This window comes from Miscanthus floridulus, unplaced genomic scaffold, assembly GCF_019320115.1.
Source record: "Miscanthus floridulus cultivar M001 unplaced genomic scaffold, ASM1932011v1 fs_342_1_2, whole genome shotgun sequence".
Classification (NCBI taxonomy): Eukaryota; Viridiplantae; Streptophyta; class Magnoliopsida; order Poales; family Poaceae; genus Miscanthus; species Miscanthus floridulus.
The window spans coordinates 6538-28772 of record NW_027096618.1 but is presented as its reverse complement, the minus strand read 5'-3'; the positions used below and the strand labels follow the sequence as shown (position 1 = coordinate 28772).

The 22235-nt window shown below is 45.1% G+C and overlaps 1 protein-coding gene across 2 annotated transcripts; it reads right to left on the bottom strand.

Moving 5' to 3' along the window:
- Positions 1-19131: 19131 nt before the first annotated feature.
- LOC136531415 (uncharacterized protein At1g28695-like) lies at positions 19132-20796 on the bottom strand. 2 transcript variants are annotated; one of them, XM_066524078.1, is made up of 3 exons: positions 20449-20796; positions 19936-20319; positions 19132-19793 (listed from the first exon to the last, which is right to left on the bottom strand). In XM_066524078.1, the coding sequence occupies exons 1-3, from the start codon at positions 20671-20673 to the stop codon at positions 19308-19310; spliced, it is 1095 nt and encodes a 364-aa protein (XP_066380175.1). In that variant the 5' UTR covers positions 20674-20796; the 3' UTR covers positions 19132-19307. The 2 variants fall into 2 exon arrangements, with proteins under 2 accessions (XP_066380175.1, XP_066380174.1); XM_066524077.1 differs by having other exon boundaries at positions 19134-19793; positions 19936-20322.
- Positions 20797-22235: the final 1439 nt, after the last annotated feature.

Here is a 22235-nt window from a genome sequence, read left to right as displayed (position 1 = left end):
TCTGGCATTCAGATTTCACGCGAAACAAAAATCATTCAGCTTTCAAAAATTGGGTGCACGACCCAGTTTTGCAGCAATGGTTAAAGTTAAAGTCTTCTCCCTCTGTTTCGTAATATATACGTATTTGTCATGCTGTTTTAATCTTACACAAAACAAGGAGCATTAAAGAGCAAAAAATATTTCTTAAGTAGCAGCTCTAGCTTTTCAAGGACAGATCACTGAGCATGTAAAATTATGCACATGCCCTTGCTTTTCTTTCTCTTACTTGCGTGCTTAGCTTAGGAGTTTCACGGCGTCCAAGATATTGTGCTTTTACGGGAGGTGTGAGCAGACGAGAATGATCTACATATAGGGGAGGCAGGGCCGACACCATGGATTTTCTTTTTTGAGTGGGTCCCAAACTTGTCTATATCTACCATTGCACTCTCTTGGGGACAAATTTCGAAGTCTAAAACTTCTACCATTGCACTCCCTTGGGGACAAATTTCGAAGTCTAAAACTACATTCTTTCTTGGGCAGCTGATCCAGTTGCAGCTGATTTCGGCTAATTTTGGCTGATTCAATAGTGTTCTGTGAGAAAGAACAAGCTAAAACAAGCTGAAACAAGCCGGGAGTGGAGCAGCCGAACACCTTACATTTGTCACTAGACGTGGTGTGGTTGCCGATTTGATTGGGTGTCGTATGTACATTGATGAAGGGCAGGGACTAAGAAGTATAATGATTTGGAACATAAGAGTAATGATAATTTAATAAAATTTTTTATCCTAGAATTACAAAATTATGTAACAGGGGGAGTATGTAGGAGTAAGCATATTGCTAGTTGTATTTTCAATTTTCCACAAAATGAGAACAATGCTAACTAGAATTATATAATGTGCATCTGTTCTTCCAATAAGAAACGGATAAGGCTATTATTTGCAATGTACAGTATCATACTCCAACATCCAAAGATGTCACATACGATGGAAGTACTATACGGTTATTAGAAAGAAACACTCTCCAGAATGCTTGATGTTACATCTCGCCTGAAATGTAGAAGGATTTGCTATGTACCTGAACAAAGTACTTGTACATCTAGAATTTCAAATGTTTCACGACAAGCAGGTATACAAGACGATTGTTGTGATGTTGTGTTATGAGAGTGGACATAAGACATTAGATGTTATGCCAAAGTTGTATTGTACATAAGATACAACTTTGATTTCTTCTCTTTTTATTAAATGTTTTGGAACACCAGCAAAAAATCATATGTAACACCTATAGTCAATGTGTATGATAGAACTCATGGTGTAACAGACATCTACATGTGAAATACAGTTTGCCACGTTCTACACTGGATGTAGAATAAAACCTCCGATTTAGTATTTATTTCACAATTTTCCTACTAATTAGGGTGCAAATGGTACAGATATTTTCTGGCCGTATCCAGGACCGAATCCATTTATAGGAGTTCAAATATGTCCGTATCCGAGTCCGGATATTCAACATCTGATACCGTATCTATATTTGTATCCGAATATTCAAATTCTATATTTATGATGTTGATATCTATTCGTACCCTATCCGACATATCTGATACCATCCGTATTCGAATCCGAATAAAAATATAAAAACAAATATAATATCAGCAATATTCGTCTGTATCTGATATATTTGCATCCCTACTACTAAAGATAGTTAAAGATATATTTGAGAACAATATATTACTGACGGTTTAAGATATATAGATCTAAGCATTTAGCAAAGTTAGTTGTTTGGATTTAACCATCTGAAAAATACAAGTGCCATATTCCTTCCTTCTTACAGTCATCAGAAGAATGAAAGAAAAATATACTGGCCATATGATGGGAAGTAAAAAAAATGTCAACACACAAATTTCACCTCAGCAGAATCTTGAGATATGATACTATCTCCCGGAGAAGCAGCTCCAATCTCCGTGAAGTAGCTCTTCTCTAGCATGTCCAAGGACCTGCCGATGCTCGCGAGCGCAAATAAGATGAGCAGAGCAAAGACGGTTGCAAACCACATCTCAAAGACAAAGAACGCAATACGACGCAGATAACCCTTCTGGGGCTCCATGGCCTTGTCTGAGAGAGGAAGTGGGAAAGGTGAAATGAGTTTTGAAATGAACGAGGGATATGAGACTGAATTTGAGGGTATATTTATAAGAGGATTCTTATGTATAATATCCGTTGTAATATACAAATGATAGTTTCGCCCTATTAAGGTGGCAGCATGCATCTATCTTCTAGATAGATACTACTACCTCCAGTCATAAAAGTATGTAGTAGTCCAGTAGATACACATTTGACGTCTTTAATGTATATCTTTTGATCGATAGCATATTCTAGAATGTATTTTTTGAAACCCTCTAAATTTATGAGATTCTGCAAGCGCTTTTCAATACAAATCTGCAAATATATCATGCATGTCTCCAAACTATAAAATTGAAAAGCTATTGATGTTTGTAGGTTTTTTATATTCGACCAAATCTTGTCCTAAACGATATGTTCTTGTGGCGAGAGGGAGTAATATTTTTCAATGCAGATGATCTATACAGCGACTGAAAACTAATGTCTTGATAAATACTGTAGTAGACATAGCCGCTCAACTCTTTACACAGTAAAGAAATATACAAAATAAATCCAATAAGTTTGAGCATGTCTGGGAACCATTCTATGTGAAGATTCCGAGCCAAAATAGTTAGCTAATTTGTATAAATTTGATCAAGCCAGAATGGTTTCTAGGCTCATTCCAGGCTAACCGAACAAGCCCATAATTGAAAAGCTATTAATATTTCTTCCACGAGAAAATACCTGCTATTAAGATCATCTTCGATCTACAAATAACAACCTTTAGAGTTTGTTCGATTTAGGCCATGTTCGGCTTACCCCATATTCTACTTGTTCGGCTTCTTTTTTTAGCCGGAACAGTGTTTTTCTCTCACAACAATTCAGTCGGAACAGTGTTTTTAGCCAGTTTCAGCCAAGTTTTAGACCAGCGAACAGAGCCTTAGAGGAGATTGAGTAAGAGTAGGGACAAGGGAATGATTAATTCATTTTGATCTCTCTCTATCCCCGATGGGAAGGGGTTGACTAAACGAATCCTTAGGCCTCGTTCGGTTCTCTCGGAACGACCCAATTCTGTACTGATTGATTTGATCTGATTTAAAATCTGGCCTAACACAAAATAAACGTTCGGTTCGGATTAGAATAGAGCCGGCCCTGGTTCTATTCCAACCCGTTGTAGCTATTCCAGCCTCTTAGCGACCCGAAATCAATCTCCATGTTTTGACCTGCGGAACGACCCCCCCCCCCCCACCCCGCCCGATCGAATGACACAACTGGATCCACTCGTTCCCCTCAAGAACGAATATGTTCTATGATTCAATCCTGAACAACCGAACAAGGCCTTAGGGATTTAAGAGAGCATTGGTGAACTAAAAAGGTAGAGCTACTAGGGTCACATAAAACTACAAACCAATTGAAAATTGTTTTGAGATACAAATATATTAATTAATCGAAGCTATCATAAGAGCATATCCACCAACTCCCTTTTCCATTAAATCTCCTATAGGAGATTGAGATAACAAAATTGAAGGATATAGGAAAGGGTTTCTGTAGCAGATTGAGAAAAATCCATCCCCTCTATTTACGTGAGATCTATATGTCAATGGCAAACCTCTCCTTTTCTCTTCTCTCTTTCCTCTCCCTCCTCCTCTCTTGGTGCACGGGCGCGGCAACGTGGTGGCCCGTGCGCTTGCCCATGTGCTCGCCACGGTGCGCAGCAACCCATGTGCTTGCTAGCGTGCTTAGTCATGTGGACCCACGATGTCGGTGAAAGGAAGAGGAAGAAGGGGGTTGAGAAAAAAAAAGGTTGCTCTCCTTTATTTAAGGGATTGAGGTGGGCCTTGAGGGTTTGAGAAAAAATAGAGAAAGGGGTGAAAGCATCTAGGCCTCTTGTTGGGTTTCGGTGATTAATGACAATACAAGATTACTGTGACTAACATGTGTTTTACAAAGGTAATTAAGTTAGGTCATGGTAATGGAGATCAATTGGGCAATCAAGGTGGTCATGCCCCTACGATGGAAATCGTTTCGGTTTTCAAAGGATAGATGACAAGGTTAAGGATGACTAGTTCTAAGTGTCGATTGGAGTTGGAGAGACACTTAGAGTAGTTTAAGACTTTGTTTTTCCTTTGGCCGTACTATTAAGAGGGGTATGGACGGGTAGCTTGACCTAGATGAGTCTAGTAAGTTAGGTATGGTGCACACTTGTTAAAACTAGCACTAGGTAGCTCCACAACAGCCCTATGATCTTATGGAGCAAACTTCATTCACATATATTCGAGAGTTGGAAGTGAATGGAGGGTCAAATGCTGACCGAACGCTGACTCTGGTGCGACCGGACGCTTGCCGCAGGGTCCGGTCAGTTCATTTGATCAAGCATATTACGTTCGGTGCGATCGGACGCTGAGTGGTCAAGTGACCGGACGCTGAGGTCCAACGTCCGATCGACTCCAGTAAGATTCCAGAAGAGAGAATCTGCGACCGGACGCGTCCAGTCAGTACTGACCGAACCTTGGGGGTTCAGCGTCCGGTCGAGTACAGTAAGGTTCCAGTGAGGGTTTAATGCGACCGAACGCGTCCGGTCAGTGGTGATCGGACCCTGCCAGCGTCCGGTCAACACTTAATCACTGGTGTGCGGGTTGAACTGACCGGAGCGTTCGGTCAACATGACCGGAGCGTCCGGTCACCCCGCAGAAGCATATAACGGTTCGTTTTTTAGGCTGCCTTATAAATAGAAGCTCCACTCGTGTGTGGAGTTACTTTTGCTCATTCCAACAGCTGAGAAACACGTTTGTGAGTGCAAAGAAGAGCAAGGTCTTAGTGAGGTGATTGAGATTTGAGAATCCAAGAGAGTAGCCTCATTAGTGAATCAAGAGTAGCAAAGTGTGCATCCACCGTTCTCATTAGGCTTCGTGTGGTCAAGTGAGAGTTCGTGTTTATTACTCTTGGTGATCGCCATCACCTAGACGGCTTGGTGGTGATTGGGAGCTTGGTGATCACCCGGTGGAGCTTGTGGGTGACCCAACTCAAGTTGTGAGCGGTTTTGGGTGATTCACCGCGATGGAGTGTCGAAGAATTAACCCATAGAGAGCACTTAATCCTTGCGCGGATCAAGGAGGAGCTACACCCTTGCGCGGGTGCTCCAACAAGGACTAGTGGGGAGTGGTGACTCTCCAATACCTCGGCAAAATATCACCGCGTTCCTCTCTCTCTCTATTTACTTTGAGCATTTACTTTGAGCATTTACTTTGAGCAATTCAATACTTGTTTTTACATTCATAGAATTGACATGCTAGAGTAAGTTTGGAACATAGGTTGCAAGTCTGTTGTGCGTTAGATTAATAGAAACACTTTTCTAGGCACAAGGGGTTAATTGGGCTAACCATAGGATTTATTTATTGCAAGAAAATTTAGAATTAGCCCAATTCACCCTCCCCCCTCTTGGGCACCTTGATCCTTTCAATTGGTATCAGAGCCTCGTGCTCACGTTTTTAAGCTTAACCGCTTAGAGCAAGATGTCTCACGGGGATGGACCTCCTCCTATCTTTGAGGGAGATGACTTTCCATATTGGAAAATCTGCATAGAGGCGTACTTAGAAGCTCTAGACATTGGTATACTTAGAGCCGCCACACAAGGCTTCCCAAAACCTCAGGATGCTACACACTTACAAGGTGATGAGGTTAATTATGAAAAGTGGAATGCAAATGCTCGAAACACCATCTTTAGAGGCCTTTGCAAAGATGTGTTCAACCGCGTAAGGAACCACAAAGACGCCCATGCACTATGGTCGAACTTTGTGCACTCTATGAGGGAACCAAGAGTGAGCGTGAGGAACGCTATCATCTTGTGATTAAAAGGCTAAATTCATTTGAGATGCTTCCCACAGAATGTGCTAATGAGATGTATTCACGTTTGAATGTTCTTATAGAGGAAGTCAATGGGCTTGGACTTACTCAAATGTCACTATCCGATGTTGTGAGAAAGATCTTGAGTGTCCTCCTCATTGACAAATATGGGCATATTGTGACCGTGCTACACCAAGGTGATCTTTCCACCACTACACCGACACAAATCTTGGGAAAGATCAATGCTCATGAGATGTACATGCACATCATGCCACAAGATGGCTCATCCTCTACCAAGAAGAAAGAGAAGGACATAGCATTCAAAGCTAGCCAAGATAAGGGCAAAGCAAGACTTGAGTATGAGAGCTCAAGTGATGAAGAAGATGAAGATGAAGATCTTGCTCTCATGGTAAAGAAAGCCACCAAAATGCTAAAGAAGCTAAACAAGAGTGGCATCAAGTTCAATGGCAAGAAGAAGAAGTTCTTCACAAGCTCTAGAAGAAAGCTAATCTCTAAAATGGATTGCTTCAATTGTGGTGAACTTGGTCATCTAGCACATCAATGCACCAAGCCCAAGAAAGACAAGTTCAAGAACAAGAACAAGGGCAAGAAAGATGACTCAAGTAACGAAGATAAAGATGAGAAGAAGAAAAACAAGCCATACAAGAAGAGAGATGGCAAAAAGAGGGACTTCCACAAGAAGAAGAAGAGTGGAAAGGCCTACATCGTCGGTGATTGGCTCACGGACATTGATTCATCTAGTGGATCATCCGATGATGATAGTGAAAATGAGAAGGTGGCCGCCATTGCTATTGATCCTTCATCTTCACCGCCACCATTGCCATCATCCTCTACACACCTATGCCTTATGGCCAAGGGTGAACGCAAGGTAACTAATAATGATGATAGTAGTGATGATGAGCAAGCTAGTGATGATGATAGCGATAGCGATGATGATGATTCACCTTCATATGATGATCTTGTCAAAATACTAAGACAATACACTAAGATCATTAGAAAGAGTAGAGCTAAAAATGAAAAGCTTGATGCTAAAAATGATTCACTCTTAGCAAAATACAATACATTGGAAAAGGCTAATGTTGAGCTTAAAGAGACAAATGATGCTATATCATCCAAACTCAAGGAGCTCAAATCTTCTAAGAAAGAGCTTAAAGATAAACATGATAAACTTGAGTGGGTGCACAATGAGCTCATCACTAGCCACAACAAGCTAAAAGATAAACATACAACTCTAAAGATCAATTATGATACTCTTGTTATTGCTCAAGAATTTTTACCAAATGAGCCACATGATGCTACTAACCATGTTGTTAAGATTGATATAGCTACATCATGTGATGATTTGATTGATGAGAGCATTGAGCAAGAATCTAGTGGCAAAGGCAAGAAAGTGGTTGAGTGCAATGACTATGATGAATATGTCAAGCTCAAGAATACAAATGAAAAGCTCATGAAAGATCTTGAAGAGATGAAAAGCCACAACACCATTGTGCTAGAAACTCTTGAGCATGATGAAGAGTTTATCCTTGAGAACGAGAAGCTCAAAGAAGAGAACAAGATTCTCAAGGAAGAGAATAAGAAGCTCAAGATGGAGAAAGAGTATCTCAAAATGGGATTGAGCAAGTTTACAAGAGGCAAGCATCTTCAAAGTGAGCTACTCATGAATACCATCATGAAGATAGATAGAAGTGGCATTGGATATGTGGCAAGTGTAGAGAAGAAGAAGGCTCAAGTTCAACAACAACAATAATCAAAGCCAAAGCCAAAGAGATGTTTTGAGTGTGGACAAGGTCACTTTGCTCATGAGTGCCAAACTCCACCGCCACAACCCTTGCCCAAGCACGCTAGACCCTTTGCCTTCAATGCTCACTACATGCTTAGAAAGGATTCTAGTAGAAAGATAAAAGTCATGTTCTTAGGACCCCCTAACAAGAATAGGCCTAAGAAGATTTGGGTGGCTAAGTCACATGTTGAGAAGGTGAAGGGCCCTCAACAAGTTTGGGTTTCTAAAGCTTAAATCTCTTGTGTGTAGGTGAACTACAAGACCGGTAGAAGTCATTGGGTTATTGATAGTGGTTGCACTCAATATATGACCGGTGATCCTCGTATGTTCACCTCACTAGATGAAGAGGTAGATGGACAAGAGAGAATAACATTTGGAGATAACTCAAAGGGCAAGGTTAAAGGATTAGGCAAAGTGGCTATATCAAATGATCATTCCATCTCCAATATGCTTTATGTTGCTTCATTGAGCTTCAACTTGCTATCCGTTGGATAATTATGTGATCTTGGCTTCCAATGCTTGTTTACCGAGAAGAAGGTTGTTGTATCCAAGGTAGATGATAATCAAGTGATATTCAATGGATTTAGATACAACAACTTATATCTAGTGGACTTCACCTCTGAAGATGCAAATTTGAAGACTTGCCTATTCACCAAAACAACACTTGGATGGCTATGGCATAGAAGACTTGCTCATGTTGGGATGAGCTCACTCAAGAAGCTAATGAAGAATGAGTTGGTGAGAGGGTTGAAGGATATGAAGTTTGAGAAGGACAAGCTTTGTAGTGCATATCAAGCCGGTAAGCAAGTTGCAAATACTCATCCAACCAAAGCTTTCATGTCAACCACAAGAGTGCTAGAACTCCTTCACATGGATTTATTTGGACCAACAACATACAAGAGTTTGGGAGGAAATCTTTATTGTCTTGTGATTGTTGATGACTATTCAAGGTATATATGGGTATTCTTTCTTCATGACAAATCCGAAGTTGCATCTTGCTTTAAGAAGTTTGCCAAGAGAGCACAAAATGAATTTGAAGTGAAGCTCAAGAAGATTAGAAGTGATAATGGCAAAGAGTTTAACAACACAAACATTGAAGCCTATTGTGATGAAGTTAGAATCAAACATGAAGTCTCCGCAACCTATACTCCTCAACAAAATGGTGTAGTTGAGAGGAAGAACCAGACATTGATCACTCTTGCAAGAACTATGCTTGATGAGTACAACACCTCCGAAGCTCTATGGGTGGAAGCAATCAACACCGCATGTTATGCATCCAACCGCCTATTCCTTCAAAAGTTCCTTGACAAGACACCTTATGTGTTGCTCAATGGGAAGAAGCCGGACGTCTCCTTCTTTAGGGTGTTTGGTTGCAAATGCTACATCTACAAGAAGCGACAACACCTAGGGAAGTTCTAAAGACGTTGTGATATTGGTTTTCTTGTTGGTTACTCATCAAAGTCCAAAGCATATAGAGTATTTAATCATGCCACCGGCTTGATTGAAGAAACATATGATGTGGAATTTGATGAATCTAATGGCTCCCAAGGAGCACATGAGAATCTTGATGATGTAGGTGATGAACCATTGAGGGAGGCTATGAAGAATATTCCGGTGGGAGACATCAAGCCAAAAGATGATGAAGATGATGTACAAGTCATTGATCAACCTTCTTCATCAAGTGTGCCACAAGATGGTGAAAAAGATGAGAGAGTAGAAAATGAAGATACTCATATCTCCCATGAGCAAATGGTGGTACAAGCACAAGATGTTGATGCTACACAACCTCCTCCTCAAGTGGTCAATAGAAGAAATACACCTCTCCTATAAGATCATCTACAAGATCTCATCATAGGGAGTCCATCAAAGGGTGTAATGACTCGATCTCAAAAAATTACTTTATTTATTGCTCATCACTCTTTTGTCTCTTGCTATGAGCCTACCAAGATAGAAGAAGCTCTTAAAGATCTCGATTGGATCAATGCCATGCATGAAGAGTTGAACAACTTCACTCGCAATGAAGTTTGAACTCTTGAAGAGCGACCAAAAGGTGCAAGAGTCATTGGAACAAAGTGGGTGTTCCACAACAAGCAAGATGATCAAGGTGTTATTGTGAGGAACAAGGCAATACTAGTTGCAAAGGGGTTCTCCCAAGTTGAAGGTTTGGATTTTGGAGAGACCTTTGCACTGATTGCAAGATTAGAAGCCATCCATATCCTACTTGCATATGTATCACATCATGAAATGAAACTATATCAAATGGATGTAAAAAGTGCATTTTTAAATGGCTTTATTAATGAATGAGTCTATGTTGGTCAACCTCTTGGGTTTGAAGACCCTAGATATCCTAATCATGTGTATAGGTTGTCCAAGACACTATATGGGCTTAAGCAAGCCCCAAGAGCTTGGTATGAGCACCTTCGGGACTTCCTCATTGAGAAGGGCTTCACCATTAGGAAGGTCGACACCACACTATTCACCAAGAAGCTTGATGGGCATATCTTCATTTGTCAAGTATATGTTGATGATATCATCTTTGGATCATCAAATGAAGACTCATGCAAAGAATTTGGTGAATTGATGTCAAAAGAGTTCGAGATGTCAATGATTGGTGAGCTTACATTCTTTCTTGGTTTTCAAGTTAAGCAAATGAAAGAAGGCATCTTCATCTCTCAAGAGAAATACATAAAAGATCTTCTCAAGAGATTCAAGATGGATGAATGTAAGCCAATCAAGACACCAATGCCTACCAATAGACATCTCGACCTAGATGAGGGAGGTAACCCAGTTGATCAAACTCTCTATCGTTCCATGATTGGTAGCTTATTGTATTTAACCGCATCTAGGCCCGACATCATGTTTAGTGTGTGTATGTGTGCTAGATTTTAAGCTAATCCTAAGGAAACACATTTAATTGCCGTAAAAAGAATCCTTAGGTACCTTAAGCACACACCAAGCATTGGCCTTTGGTATCCCAAAGGAGCTAGATTTGAATTAGTTGGCTATTCTGATTCGGATTATGCTGGTTGCAAAGTTGATAGAAAAAGCACATCCGGAGGGTGCCATTTGCTTGGTAGATCACTTGTGTCTTGGTCCTCTAAGAAACAAAATAGTGTGGCTTTGTCCACCGCCGAAGCGGAATACATTGCCGTGGGTGCTTGTTGTGCACAAATACTATACATGAAACAAACTTTGCTAGACTATGGTGTAGTTCTAGAAAAGGTACCTCTTTTGTACGACAATAAAAGTGCGGTAAAACTTGCAAATAATCCGGTTCAACACTCTCGCACCAAGCACATAGATATCCGCCATCGCTTTCTAAGAGATCATGTTGCTAAAAATGATATATCACTAGAAGGTGTAAGAACTGAAGATCAATTAGCGGATATCTTCACTAAACCGCTAGATGAGGCTACATTTTGTAGATTGCGGAATGAGCTCAATGTGCTTGATTTTAGCAACTTCACTAAAAATTGAGCGTGTGTTGTCCCTTGCATTGCATTGTAATATACAACATGTTTAACGCTTTATAATGCATATAGGGCTTGTCTAATATGGTTAAGATAACCGCCGAAAAGCGTGTGAAGAAGCTTAACCTTGGATCAAACTTGACAAGCAACTAGATTTACTTACAAAGTATTGCATATGCATGGATGTTGTTTTGTCGTTTTGTTCCATTTGCCCTCTTATTGCCTATTTTCTTAAAAAGAATTATAGCCTAAGGCAAAATATTTTGAAAAATATGAGGGTTTGAGAGACGTCACTCACCTCAGTCACAATTGGTGTTTATTTGGATCTTATTTGAGTTGGGACTTTATTGGGAACAGACAGCGCATAGGAACTTTGAAGATTTGGTGGAAAAGAGTGACCGGACGCTGCACCGGACTCTGCGGTCCAGCGTCTGGTCAGTTCACAGGAGGTGAACTCGCTGCGAAGGAGTGACCAGACTCTGTCTTTCAGCGTCCGATCAAAAGACGTCTCAGCGTCCGGTCGTGTGAAGAAGACGAAGGCTAAGTTGACCGGACTCTGGCTGTGTCCGGTCAGTGTCCACCGGACACGTCCGGTCGCGATTCCAGAGGAATTGGACCTCTCTGGAATCGATCGGATGCTGGGTGGTAGTGTTCGGTCGCTACCACCGGAGCGTCTAGTCAGTAGAAATCGTGTGTTTTCTAGACTTCTCATCTGTTTCCTTTTCTACTCACGTGGGGGACCCTTTATAACTAATCCAGCCGTACCTATCCCGTCTCCCTGCCCTAACCACCGAGTCGCCGACATCGCCGTGCCTCCCTCGTTCCAAGCCGCCACAAGCCCTAGCCATCGAAGAGCTGCCCGCGCTCGTCTCCACCCATGCCGCCGCGCCACCACCGCAATGCCTTCATCACGCCAGATCCGCACGTTGCTAGAGTGCCGCCACCAGCCCATGTGCATGCCAGCACAAGCTCCACTGCACCTGCCCTAGCGCCACACCGTTCCCGTGTTCCACCGAGCCACCACGGCAAGCTCCACCCGTGCCCTATGCTGTGCTTCTCCTTTGCCGTGGCTTGCGCCACCGTGGTCCACAGCCGACCTTCTGTCGTCCAGCACTGGTAAGTCCATGCCCTAGCATCCACTTCGCTTTGATCTAGATTGGTTTCAAAGCTTTGACCTCAATTGCAACCAGGGCCATCGATTCATCGCGAACCCTAACCCTAGTGGTCCTGGTGTTCCCCCGCATGACGCTTCTCTCCTTTTCTTCAGATTGTCGGTTCGTCAAGTAGCAAGCCAGTCAATTCAATTTCGTACCTACATTGCTTGCTCTCATAGATTTTCGCATCTATTAGATATATTGTATTTACTTGTATATCCTTCTATTCCATCGTGCAGCGAGTCGGTGTTGTTGAGGTGTTAGTGGCAGTTGACAGTCAACTCGGAGCCAAGCTCACGAGTACGGATCGAGGCCAAGCCTCAAAAGTGTCAGTGGACAGTTGATCTTGTCAGCGGCAATGGTTCTAGTCAGATCAGATGGCTCGCACCAAGAATGTTGGTGGTGGTCCAGGAGATGATGATCGGAGGCCTCCACCTCGCTTGCCTGCAGGTCCTAAAGGCAAGGCGATAAAGAAGGTTGCATCAAAGAAGCGTAAGTACCCTGATGTAGAGACAGCGAGAGCAGCAGCAGTTGCAGAGGCCGTAGAGCATGCCGAGAGAGGAGGTGCCCATAGTGGAGTTGTCATTGCAGATCATCTGTCACTAGACGCACAGGGCAGACTTGAGCATATTGAGAGTCTTCATGATAGTCCACCTGGGACTGTCATGATGGCAGGACGACGCCTTCCCATTGTGGATCCTCAGCCTCAGAGGGCATCACAGCAGGAGTCACAGCAGTAGCCCCCACCAGTAGAGCCGATAGAGCAGACTTAGGAGGGCCAGCAGGCCGAGGAGGCCGAGGAGACCGAGTAGGCACCCCAGCCACAGCTACGCTGCTCTAGTCGTTCATGTGTTCTAGTCTCACCGAGGCCAGCTACACAGCAGAGGGGATCACGCCCACCGCCCAGACCACAGGGTCCGCCTCCAGTGACCCACCTTAACTTGAGGGCCGCCACAGCCAAGCAGGTTCAGCAGCTTCGCTTCATGGAGTTTGATGTGTGGTTTCCACCTAGGAGGGATGAGAGAGCAGCAGAGGGTTTCTACACGTCACTGTAGGAAGACTTCTACAATGCATATCTGAATAGTGGAGCAGTTTTCATATCTTAGTGGGTTTGCAGCATTGAGGCTATAGTCACAGCAGCTAGAGAGCATATTCGCCCCTACCTTGCATATCTGCCAGGGCTGACAGATTTGATTGGACGGACTGGAGTATATGTTCCATCTTGGGTTCATCAATTTTATGCTTCGCTCTACATTGACCCGCATCATAACTTTATACACTTTGCATTCAGAGGTAGAGACTATAGGATGATGAGTCAGAGGGCCAGGGAGATACTGAGGTTACAGGAGCAGCCTATTAGGTTACATGAGGTATGTTATGGACAGCAAGAGCCTCCCAGGTGCCCTCATGGTGGTATGGTGCCCCCTACAGATCTTGTGCGCCATTGCTTCAAGGAGCCCTTTGGTGAGGGATCGAGGAGGAACCCCAGTGACCTTACTCCTACAGCTCGAGTGCTAGAGGCTATCATAAGGAGGACACTACTTCCCAGGATAGGATACAGAGAGGGCTTGACTCACCTCCAGCTTTGGCTCCTCAATGCCCTGATGCAGCAGACGGTGTTCGATATTTGGGACCTCCTTCTATCAGAGATGGAGGATACTATAGCTGAGGGCTTCAAGGGTCGCAGGCAGCTTCCATATGCACATTGGATCACATTCCTTATTCTCAAGGATGTGCAAGTGAGGACACCAGAGATGGTTGTAGAGTATAGAGGTGCCACCACAGAGTTTCCAGCTTATAACATGGCACAGAGGATCAGGCATAGCACACCATAGGCACCCACTCAGCCTCGCCATCGTCTAGATGTACTAGAGTCTACAGCTCAGCAGGACGAGATTATCAGAGGCATAGCCGCTACTGAGGAGGAGCAGCTTGAGGCTTAGGAGGAGAGGAGCGAGTCTAGTGATAGTTCAGATGATGACTACCTACCTATTCCTCAGATGCCTCCACGCAGACATGATGCAGAGGCCGGTAGTTCCAGCTCAGCTCTACCTGCCCCACAGATGGACCCCGCTTTGATTGCTATCCTTGAGCAGATGCAGCAGGATCAGGCTAGACAGGCTCAGGAGACCGCTGTCAACTTTGCACAGTTTTAGGCTCATCAGGACGAGTTCTAGAGACAGCAGTAGGTCCTCCAACAGCAGTAGCAGCAGATGCATCAGCAGCAGTTACTCATGTAGCAGCAGCTTTTGGGATTCATGCAGCATGTAGTGACAGCCATTGGGGCCCCACAGCCATAGCTTTCGCCCCAGATTGGTCAGCATACTACCACTATGATGACTCCAGCAGTATAGCCCAGTGGGCTTCAGAGTCAGGGATAGCCTCTAGCTCAGTTTGCTTCTCCCACAGTACAGGTGTCCTAGTGGTTATCTTCGCCAGTGGTAGCCCCGTGTTTCACACCATTTCAGACGGGCTTCACACCGGATCAGTCACCCTCGCTATTTGTGCCTAACACGTCAGTCTCTAGGAGTCTTGGAGCATCTTTTAGCGAGTTGACAGGGATGCCTACACCGCCACATATGTATGCCCTAGGTCCTTCTACAGCAGCTCCCGTCGCCGTGACTACTCAGAGGCTCCCTTCTTCTGTCGCATCTTCAGATCCTACGACAGATATACCAGCAGCATCACAGGCAGCACCTGCCCCAGCTCAGACCTAGACCACTTCAGTGACGCTTCCAGCCACAGAGGGTCAGTCAGTACAGAGCTCAGGGTCAGATGATGATGGCGCCCAGTTCTAGCTTGCTCCTCGTACCTCAGCGCCCGGCTCGTCCGCTGCAGCCCTGCCGACCGACCCTTAGGTTTTGGTGTTTGACGCCAAAGGGGGAGAGGGTTCAAGTATGTAGACTCAGGGGGAGTGACTTTTAGGAGGAGCCTAGTTAGCTATTAGTCTATTATATACATTTGGAGTTTTATTTGTGTGATACACTATTACTTTTATGCATTCGTGTGGTTACTTTCATGCATACTATTATATCGATGTGATAGTGATATCTACGTGATTGTGATATATGACATGTGTGCTCTCTACTTTGAATTTCTTTATATGTCATATCACTTATGTTATGCTCATTTGCTTTTGCTTCTGCGCTTTACTCCGATACAAATGAGCTTTATTACTTGTACTCATGCTTATTTCATATCTTTTGAGTACATCGTGTTGGCTTAGGTCATATAAGCTTGCCTAACTACTTTGTTCTTATTGACAAAAGCTTATATGAACCAAGCATGTCAAAAACCTCACTCTTTCACATACTCGAGGTGGTATTGTCATCAATCACCAAAAAGGGGGAGATTGAAAGCATCTAGGCCCCTTGTTGGGTTTCGGTGATTAATGACAATACAAGATTACTATGACTAACGTGTGTTTTGTAGAGGCAATTAAGTTAGGTCATGGTAATGGAGATTAATTGGGCAATCAAGGTGGTCATGCCCCTACGATGAAAATCGTTTCGGTTTTCAAAGGATGGACGACAAGGTTAAGGATGACTAGTTCTAAGTGTCGATTGGAGTTGGAGAGACACTTAGAGTAGTTTAGGACTTTATTTTTCCTTTGGCCATACTATTAAGGGGGGTATGGACGGGTAGCTTGACCTAGATGAGTCTAGTGAGTTAGGTGTGGTGCACACTTGTTAAAATTAGCACTAGGTAGCTCCACAACAGCCCTATGATCTTATGGAGCAAACTTCATTCACATATATTCGAGAGTTGGAAGTGAATGGAGGGTCAAATGCTGACCGAACGCTGGCTCCGGTGCGACCGGACGCTTGCCGTAGGGTCCGGTCAGTTCATTTGATCAAGCAGATTGCGTTCGGTGCGACCGAACGCTGAGTGGTCAAGTGACTGGACGCTGAGGTCCAGCGTCCGGTCAACTCCAGTAAGGTTCCAGAAGAGAGAATCTGCGACCGGACACGTCCGGTCAGTACTAATCGGACCCTGGGAGTTCAGCGTCCGGTCGAGTACAGTAAGGTTCCAGTGAGGGTTTAATGCGACCGGACACGTTCGGTCAGAGGTGATCGGACCCTGCCAGCGTCCGGTCAACACTTAATCACTGGTGTGCGGGTTGAACTGACCGGAGCGTCCAGTCAACATGACCGGAGCGTCCGGTCACCCCGCAGAAGCACATAACGGTTTGTTTTTCAGGCTGCCTTATAAATAGAAGCTCCACTTGTGTGTGGAGTCACTTTTGCTCATTCCAACAGCTGAGAAACACGTTTGTAAGTGCCAAGAAGAGCAAGGTCCTAGTGAGGTGATTGAGATTTGAGAATCCAAGAGAGTAGCCTCATTAGTGAATCAAGAGTAGCAAAGTGTGCATCCACCGTTCTCATTAGGCTTCGCGTAGTCAAGTGAGAGTTCGTGCTTGTTACTCTTGGTGATCGCCATCACCTAGACGGCTTGGTGGTGATTGGGAGCTTGGTGATCACCCGGCGGAGCTTGTGGGTGACCCAACTCAAGTTGTGAGCGATTTTGGGTGATTCACCACGACGGAGTGTCGAAGAATCAACCCGTAGAGAGCACTTGATCCTTGCGCGGATCAAGGGGGAGCTACACCCTTGCGCGAATGCTCCAACGAGGATTAGTGGGGAGTGGCGACTCTCCGATACCTCGGCAAAACATCGCTGCGTTCCTCTCTCTCTATTTACTTTGAGCATTTACTTTGAGCAATTCAATACTTGTTTTTACATTCATAGAATTGTCATGCTAGAGTAAGTTTGGAACATAGGTTGCAAGTCCGTTGTGCGTTAGATTAATAGAAACACTTTTCTAGGCACAAGGGGTTAATTGGGCTAACCGTAGGATTTATTTATTGCAAGAAAATTTAGAATTAGCCTAATTCACCCCCTCTTGGACATCTTGATCCTTTCAAGGGGTTTGGAAAGAAAATTTGTTGGAGCATTTTTTTTTTGTTTCGGTCCCCTTTATTATTCGTTATAGAGAAAGAGGATTGGTTTACTCAATCTGATGGAGGAGATGCTCATAACCGAATTACACTACGTGTGCAATGCATGGGCATTGTCACGTTGCTAGTTGATGCATGATCCTAAAATGAAAGAAACCACTATCCGAGAGTTGTTTCCTCTCCATAAATGTTAATTTGCCCCTTTGTTCTAATTTGCAAAAATGTTTTCTTCTATTTTCTTTGCTCCATGCCTCCCCGTTGCCGGCACCTCCCACCACCTATCAGATAACACCCTCATCATCTCGCCTCCTGCCCACTATAGGTCACTAGAGTTGTGTGCCATTACCTTAGGTGGTCATCATCCTTCCATCCCTGGTGGCCTCTTTTTCTCCTACCGGTAACCAAGAATCTAACCCCAATGGTCTCCTCCGAATATGGAACTCTTGAAAGCATATAGGACCCTCTTTTGGTTTTGGAGATTAATGTCAACATGATCATTTGTAACTAATATATATTTTGTAATAATATTCTTAAGTTGGTTCACGATGACAAGCTTTGTCAACACTCTTGAAACCTATATTGGTTTTTCTTGTGTTGGTGTGAATTATAACCTATATTGTTTTTTGTTGTATTGGTGTGAATTATATGCATGAAAATTAAGAACAAACTAGTTCCAAGTGTCATTTAGAGTTGATAGACACTCAGAGTTGAGATACAATACGTAGAAGTCCCACTACATACACAGTTATTAGTCTCTTAATGAAACAAACACTACCACACAAAACAATTTCCTATGACACCAAATCTGCTTTTCGGCAGTGGACACAACGTCCATCTCTAATCATGCTTTTGTAGAAATGAGGATTTATAGGGGCAGCTACCCAATAGCGCGGTCAGTGTCCCTACAAATTGATTAGAAAACGAAAAAACGCCCTAGCTGCGCTCGCGAGCCATGAGCTGGGCACATGCGCTGGTTGCTGCACGCATTGTCACGCCGCGCTGCTCTCGTGCCTGCCCAATGCCATGCGCACCCCGCCGGGGCAGGTCTCGTCTGAGCAGTGGCGAAGACAGGGGGTTGGAGCGGGGGGCGATCCCCATGACTTTGGTACTTTTCTTAGGACCTGTTTGGTTCCTTTAGTCTACGGACTAAAGTTTAGTTTCTGGATTAAAGTTTAGTCCGGATCCTGTTTGGTTCCAGGGACTAAAGTCCATTAATGCAGTTGTATAAAGACAATATTACCCCTGTTGAGATGAAGATATTATAGCTGCCGGCTATGGGTGGGGTGGGGAGTAACGAGGGGTAGGATTGTCTCCAGAACACTTTAGTCCAGTTTAGTCACCCCCTCATGGACTAGAGGACTAAACCCTTTAGTTCAAATTTTAGTCCATGTGTTTGGCATTTTAGGGACTAAAAGTGAGCATTTTAGTCCACATTTTAGTTTAGTCCATAGAACCAAACAGACCCTAAATTACAATATAATTAAAGGATAAATGACCCACCCTATTGACATTAACCCCCCTAAATCTAGATCCTAGCTTCGCCAATGCTTGAGCAGTGGAGAGGGGGCGGTGCCATGAAGCCCACACCGGGCTCACGCACGTAAGTAGCACTGGCTAGGTGAAGCCAGGATGGAGGAGATAAGTGTGAGAGAAAGGTGCGACCATGCGGGGTAAAAGAGATATTATGCATTTGGATGATAGTGGGGATTGAAGGGATAAGTGGGCTGTATATACGATATTTGCTTGAAAGTTTTGAGCAACTTGTTTCTAGGTGTGGTTAGTTAGCCACCCCATCTAAAGGATGGCTACAAACGAGAAAAAAAATAGAGTCGCTGATGTAGCAGTAAAACACCCTAGAGATCATAATCTCTTTTACTGAACACGTATATCCCGCAAAGAACAAGTGAACAGTGTAGTTGTTACACTCCTAGGATTTGTACAAGTAGAAAATACAATAAACTTATGCGCACACACACCGCGGGGTGGCCTCTATCACAGCAATCACAATCAGTGGATGCATATGCCGGGCACCTTCCAGCGCACGGGCCCCCGTGCGCGGTCCTCCTCGTCCATCTGCCGGTACGCCCGCCACTCCTGCAGCAGGTTGCCGAGGTCGTGCAGCTTGGCTCCCAGGCCGACGCAGCAGTTGGCGTGCATGGTGTAGAGCGTGTTGAAGTCGCGGGTGTTGTTGCAGAAGCCGGCGTTGTGTTCCGTGTCCAGGAACTGGATGCGCAGGCCGCGCGTGGCCACCAGCTCCACCTTGATCTCGTTCAGCACCTGCTGCTCGTGCTTCCCCGGGAACGCCTCCCGCGCGCCGTGCCACGCCTCGAACGCGCCCACCGTGCGCCGGCTCGACTTGGCGTACAGGAACCCCGTGTTGGGCAGGTTCATCGGGCTGTACGGGTCGCCGAAGTAGAAGTCCGACGAGGTCACCATGTGCGCCGCCACCGACATCCGCTCGAACGGGTTCCGGAACCACAGAATGTCCACGTCCTGCATGCATCGTGACAAATGGTAATATCAGAAGGGTGGTTTTGTAAAACATGCCTACTAACAGTTCAGTTTCGCTTTCTCTGGTCTGTTGTTCCTGGATGGAACTATTCCAAGTCAAACTGCTTCGCGCGTGCGTACGTACCGTGAAGAGGAAGTTGTAGCCGAGCTCGAGGATCCTCTGCTGCAGCCGGACCTTGCTCCAGACCAGGTCGATGTAGTCCTTGCTCATGAACACCTTCTCGCCGGAGAGGTTGCGCGCGGCGGCCGCGGGGAGGAGGTAGCAGTGCGGGTGCACGGCGCGGCAGTGCTCCAGCGCGCCGCCGTCGAGGGCCACCACCAGGAGGTGGTCCACGAAGTGCGCGATCCGCTCGCCGCTGCGGAAGCTCTCCAGGAACAGGTCCAGCAGCGAGTCCTGCGCCGCCCACGCCTCGTTCACCGACGTCATGATCACGGTCCGGTCCTCGTCCGCCACCGCGCGCAGCAGCCGTTCTAGCTCGTCCTCCTGCTCCGCCGCCGCCGCCGTGCCCTGCTGCACCCATGATCGAGCCGGACAGGAAGAACAACAGACGGTGTCAGGAAACTGAAATCGAGCAAAGACTGCAGCTTGGCGATCGGAATTTTGGAACCGGCTGGGATATGATGTTTAAAAATTAACCTTTGAGTCGGCGTGAGCAGGAGCAGCAGGTACTCTTGCCAAGGTAGCAGGAGCCTCCTGGACGGGAGCATCGTCGAAGCCCGTGGTTCCATTGGCCCAGGTCGATATTCCCGTGAACCGGCCTCCGCTCGTCGCGGTCGTCAGGAAGAAGAGCAGGACGGCGGCGGCGGACGCCCCGAGGATGAAGGACACGAGCTGGTGAAGCGTGTTCTGCTGGCTGCCCATCTCGGAACACCGCTGCTGCCAACAACGCCGGTCGCCTGAAGCTGCAGCCTGCAGGGCCAGAAGCCAAGAACAGAGACGAGGCGATCGAGGAGGAGTGTCGTAGAGGGGAACTCTGCCTGCCTGGTCTAGACTTAACTCTTTAGCTCGTTTTCGTTCCCCTTTTAAAAATCCAGTGTAAGAGAAACTTGACAGTTTGGTGTTTACTACTAGGGTGTTGATCCTGTCAAAGGAGGTGACATTAGCCGACGACGACGAGACCGGTTCTGGTGTGCTACACCTACACTACACGCGGTGAAATGTACTAGGAATCAGGACATCGATCGATGTGTTGTTATGTTTCACTGTCTATACATGTGCATTTCCAACGCTCATGTGGAGAGTCAAACGTGTCTCGACAATCATGGAAACGTTCTGTGCTCTTCAGTAATCTAATATTCAGTAATCTAATCTGAGCCTGGGAACTGTTGGTCCATGTGCATCAGAAACTTCGTACTGGGTGATTGTATGACGTCCTGTGCTCAGCATGCTGCAGCTGTAGTGTGTACTACTGCACATTTTCTGGAATGGTAGAGTAATAATAGTGCAGATTAGATCTCCTTGTGGCCGTTTGACACCTCAGTTGCCTGTACTAATAAACGCTCTGTGGCCATGACTAAACTATTGCCTCCTCTAATGCAATCTTGTTCAACGCTTCACGGCACCATGCGTGTGTATGATGTCGATATCGATCCGCTGGTGATTCATTACTAGTATTTTCAGTGGCGTTCGCTAACAACTCCTTGGTCGTACAGATTTCACGTGGCACATCCCATGCTGAGCGAAGCCCTGTTATCTATATCTCAAAATAGGAGTCTGCATATACCGGGGGCGATCGAGCTACTTCCTTCTTCCCTGTGTCGTTGTGTCAATAGGAGTATAAATTATTGCTTGATTCTGTCAAACTGAGATGGCGCCGTGTGTTGACCGAAATGTTGGTGAACTATACTAACCTTCGAGGGCGATGGCGATCTCTTTTTTCCGCCTCGCGGATCACTGAACATGGAAAGTAGCGGGACAAAGTCTTGATTGACTGCTCCCGGATCCCGACGGGTGAAAAGGCAGTATGGTTTGGTTTGCCTCGATTTTACCTGGCATCGCCTCGGTTCAGTGGTTCTGAACTTCTGATTTCGTGAAAAAACGAAGACCGTCGGGAGGGGGATTTTGCCGATGAACCGGGCTCCTTCCTGAACCTGACTGAAATCTACTAGCCAACTAAGGCCCGGCCCACGAAGGGGTGCTAAGGCCAGGATTTCGGCCGGGTGAATGACAAGTGCGAGGGCCGAGGGCGATTACTTTTGTTGTCACCCCTAAACTGGACCACGCGGCCCACTACTGCAAACATGTGCTTCAAACCGGGTGTTTAGTTTGAGAAATTGGTTGGTCCATATTCTTCTTATCACTCTTATGTTCTGTTTATTTATCATTTGTAGAATATAATGTACTTCATCTGTCCTAAAAACTTTGTTTTTTTTGCGACCGTACATTGAGGGTCTGAGGCACGTTTTTCATTAAGAGCAAGTAGA